Genomic DNA, 3570 nt, shown 5'->3' with positions numbered 1-3570 from the left:
ATAGCATTAAAAGTTGTCTCTCTATATTCTTGGACTTAAGACCATGCTTATCCTCACAGACGCTTCCGTGGAATAATTATTAGAAACTAGGAGGTTATACATCGAGTAAAACGGGTATTTTTACCCAATTAGAGGGGCATGTGGAATGATTTTGGGAAGTTTAGAAAATATGAGGTTATATATATGAGTAAAATGGGTATGTTTACCCAATTAGAGGGGTGATTTGGTAAGTTATGAAGATGTGATGTCCTTTAAGAATTTTGTCAAAAAGGAGGGGTGCTTCGGTATATTTTCCCTTTTGTTTTTGAATTGAGAAATTGCTCGATATATATATTTTTAGACTCCAAAATTCAGTGTTGCGACACGTGTAACATTCTCCCATGACAAGACGCTATAAACGGGCGGGGGATGACGATGGGCATTGAGAAAACAGAGCAACGTGATGAAGAGTGATGAGGTAGTGTGGATCCTGGACATGGCTGCTCCAGCAAGCGTCTGCCGAAGAACGTCTCTGCAAATGCACACAGAGTAAACCCTAAAAAGAAGTATTTGACTGCCAGCCTACGGCCGCGGACGGTATCTAGGCCCTACTGTCGCACTGTCGCAGTCCCTGCCCGGTAATCCAACCATCCGTCTCGCCATTGCTGTGGATTAAAAGCCTTCCTACCTTCGCATTTTTTTACCACAATCTACCTTCACTCTCCTCCGGACAAGAAAGGCATGGGGCATCTCAACGGCGCGCTCCCTCCTGAACATCCTGCTGCCGCCCCAGGCAGCCTTCCGCAAGTGCTCCGCCAGATTGCCAATGAGGCCTGGTATGGCAACGGCGTAGCCGATCTGGAGGCCTCCAGTTTGGTCCAGAGGACGAGAGACTCCCTCCGATCCAGAACTCCTCAGCTCAAGGAAGCTGTACGACACACCTCCGCTGATATCATTACCTGGATGCACAAAGGAGGTCCATGGCGTGCTTTGCTCGTCACTGTGGTAATTGTCTTTTGCTTTGACAAAAACACTGACTGTGTATGTGCAACACGGTTTTGGAACAGAAAATTCATTAGCGTAGACTCGCAGAGCTTGCATATTGCAACGTATATAAGCCGTTGTTTTTGCAATGTTGTTCATTTATTTATCTTGCGTTGACGCTACATGCTCCTTTAAATTTGTTTTGGAACTCCAAGCATCCCTTACGTACATCTACTAATGTGCAAAAGAAGAACCTTCAATTATTCAATTGTGTGAAGAGCATAATGCTTATTGTCTCTGCTATCAACCAGTGGTAAACTTCTCGGTTGCCCCTTTGTGAAAGCTAGTAAAATGAATATCTGTACGACAGAAAGATATCGATTCCTGAAGTTCACAAACCTTTAAAATGGCCTGCTGCACCACTATGACCTGCAATACAATGGCTGTCTGTATTGCAAAGAGTGAGCTATGTATGTCAAACGGTTAACTATAATTTTAAGTCTCCTAATGGAGACTTGCAAACCGGTGTACATTTAATCCTGCTCTTTAGCTTTCCTGCTTTCTGGTGCAGGTGGGTACAGTGGTGTTGTTAGGATTGGCAGGGTTTGGTACCTTCATGCTCTTCTTCTTGGCAGCAACCGTTAATGCAGTTGCCATTGGGTTTCTAGCATCTGTTGCCTCAGTCGGTGCCTTCACAGCCCTTTTCTTTACAACCCTCACAGCCATATACATAGGGGCTCTTGTCCTGGCAGTTGTTACCATTTCAACAATAACCTTTTTCTGCATTTGTGCTGCTCTGACAGCAGCAGGTAACGAATCATGTTAAGACCTCTCTGGAAATGTTTCATTTTCAGCAACCTTGTACGTTATGCACCAATTATTTACTGTGCTTATTACTCTTTGCAGGGTGGGTTGTCTTCCTCTGGATTGTTTGGCAATGCTTAAAGAAAGGTGCTGAGGCTTTTAAAAACTCTATTTTCATGCCTGTAGCTGCTCTGACAACAGTTACCACAGGTGGCATAAAGCCCTACGAGAGCATCAAGCCTTATGAGAGGATGCACTACTGAATCTGCCAGGGCAATGCAAACATGCATTTGGTGTGTCACAAGCTGTAGGGTGTAAAACTGTTGAAATTAATGGTTCCAGGAGAATCAGATTTGATACATGTATCGCCTTATAGAGAACTGTTATCGGTGCCTAGTGTGATATCGTATCATTGCATTATCAGTATGCACAGTCATTCTAGTGACAGTCTTGTTTGCCAAGCTTAAGTTGATTGGCCTCAAGTTGTCAATACTGCAGTAAAGTATAGGGATGTGTCTTATACCTGTATATACGAGTCATTATCTTATCTTTCTTTGACTATGCAAGGGATTTTATTTGTAAAATTACATGAAGCTTATTGGTTATAATATAAGTATAGACAGATTATGTAACGAGTATAGACAACAGGCTAATATGTGTGAGCCAGGATATATAATTTTGTGGGATTAAATTAAAGGGTCTGAATAAACTCTTTAGGTATAACACTATTTGGTGTTGGGTGAAGCTGTCTGTAATGGCTGCCTCCTTTTGATCTCATTGTGTTTTCAACTTTTGGTTGACATGGAGTACAATACTCTCACTTCCATGTTGTGCAAATGATACGGTTCAACCCAAATACTTAACTCAAGCAAAGATTAGTTCATCTGGAATATGAAGTCCAGTTACTGTATCATTATCCAATTTTATTGCGGTGAGGACAATGCCGAAACACACCTATGCCTCCTGAATTCATCTGAGCTAAATATTCACAGCCACATGCAAATTTTGAACGAGTGCTGCTCAAAGTAGTTAATATAATTCAATTTATAATGTATGTACCTGCTCCTAAAGGCAAATACTTTTTGATTTAATATTTCATGTAATGCATATACATGCCTCTACAAATTCTGGCAGGCTTCTGCATTAAATATGCAGACATTGGAGGTTAACAAACCGGATTAAAAGGTTGGTTTTAGAATGCATTTGAAAATGTTGAATATTGATTATGAAGAGCCTGAATACAATGATCAGTCCATGCACCAGATATAATGAGCAGTTACAGTGAGGACATCGAGGATACATGTGTATGAAGGCTGGCTGAAAACAGCACCAGCAGAATTTGATTTTGTGGACAAGCATCAAAATATAGACACAAACTGGGTGACCATATTGCTAACACTACTATTTAGATCCTAGTGTGCCTAAACATCTAATAAGAAAAATAATAAAGGTTCAAGGTAAAGAAAGAGCCTCAGGGAACTGATCTGTTGCATTATCCTTTATAGGACAAAACATGAGGTCCAACTTAAGGCTCCAGTTTTGAATATAAAATTATCCCAATTTGCTTTGAATGAGCATCGCACACCAGGTAGGTTCAAGGTTATGTCAGATAGCATAGGTTGGCTGCACTGAAGAAATGTTGTTTGCTGCAGTGGAAAGTTGTCCCCCCCCTCATCTGTGCAACCTTGGAGATTGCCACATATGCAACAGCCAAGTGCTGCTTCAAATGAAGATGGAACAGCACTAGACTGTTGCTTATTCTAAAGATATGATACCTAAACACAAGATGCAACAAAGACCAGT

The 3570-nt window shown here is 41.3% G+C and overlaps 1 protein-coding gene across 1 annotated transcript; it reads left to right on the top strand.

Annotated features, from left to right (window-relative positions):
• Nucleotides 1-415: 415 nt before the first annotated feature.
• On the top strand, nt 416-2399 carry LOC148031633 (voltage-dependent L-type calcium channel subunit). Its single transcript, XM_087685220.1, has 3 exons — nt 416-984; nt 1535-1772; nt 1870-2399. Exons 1-3 carry the CDS (start codon nt 721-723, stop codon nt 2028-2030), a joined length of 663 nt encoding a protein of 220 aa, XP_087541346.1. The 5' UTR covers nt 416-720; the 3' UTR covers nt 2031-2399.
• The last annotated feature ends 1171 nt before the right edge of the window (nt 2400-3570 follow it).

This window comes from Lygodium microphyllum, chromosome 9 (assembly GCF_053477565.2).
Source record: "Lygodium microphyllum isolate KBCC chromosome 9, Lygodium_microphyllum_v1.1.10, whole genome shotgun sequence".
Taxonomy (NCBI): domain Eukaryota; kingdom Viridiplantae; phylum Streptophyta; class Polypodiopsida; order Schizaeales; family Lygodiaceae; genus Lygodium; species Lygodium microphyllum.
The sequence above is the reverse complement of the archived record's forward strand: the minus strand, read 5'-3'. Positions and strand labels throughout refer to the sequence as shown.

Coding starts and splice junctions, on each gene's coding strand:
- LOC148031633 (XM_087685220.1), top strand. CDS start 721: ATGGGGCATCTCAACGGCGCGCTCCCTCCTGAACATCCTGCTGCCGCC. Junction 985..1,534: donor GTGCTTTGCTCGTCACTGTG/GTAATTGTCTTT, acceptor TTTCTGGTGCAG/GTGGGTACAGTGGTGTTGTT. Junction 1,773..1,869: donor TGCTGCTCTGACAGCAGCAG/GTAACGAATCAT, acceptor TACTCTTTGCAG/GGTGGGTTGTCTTCCTCTGG.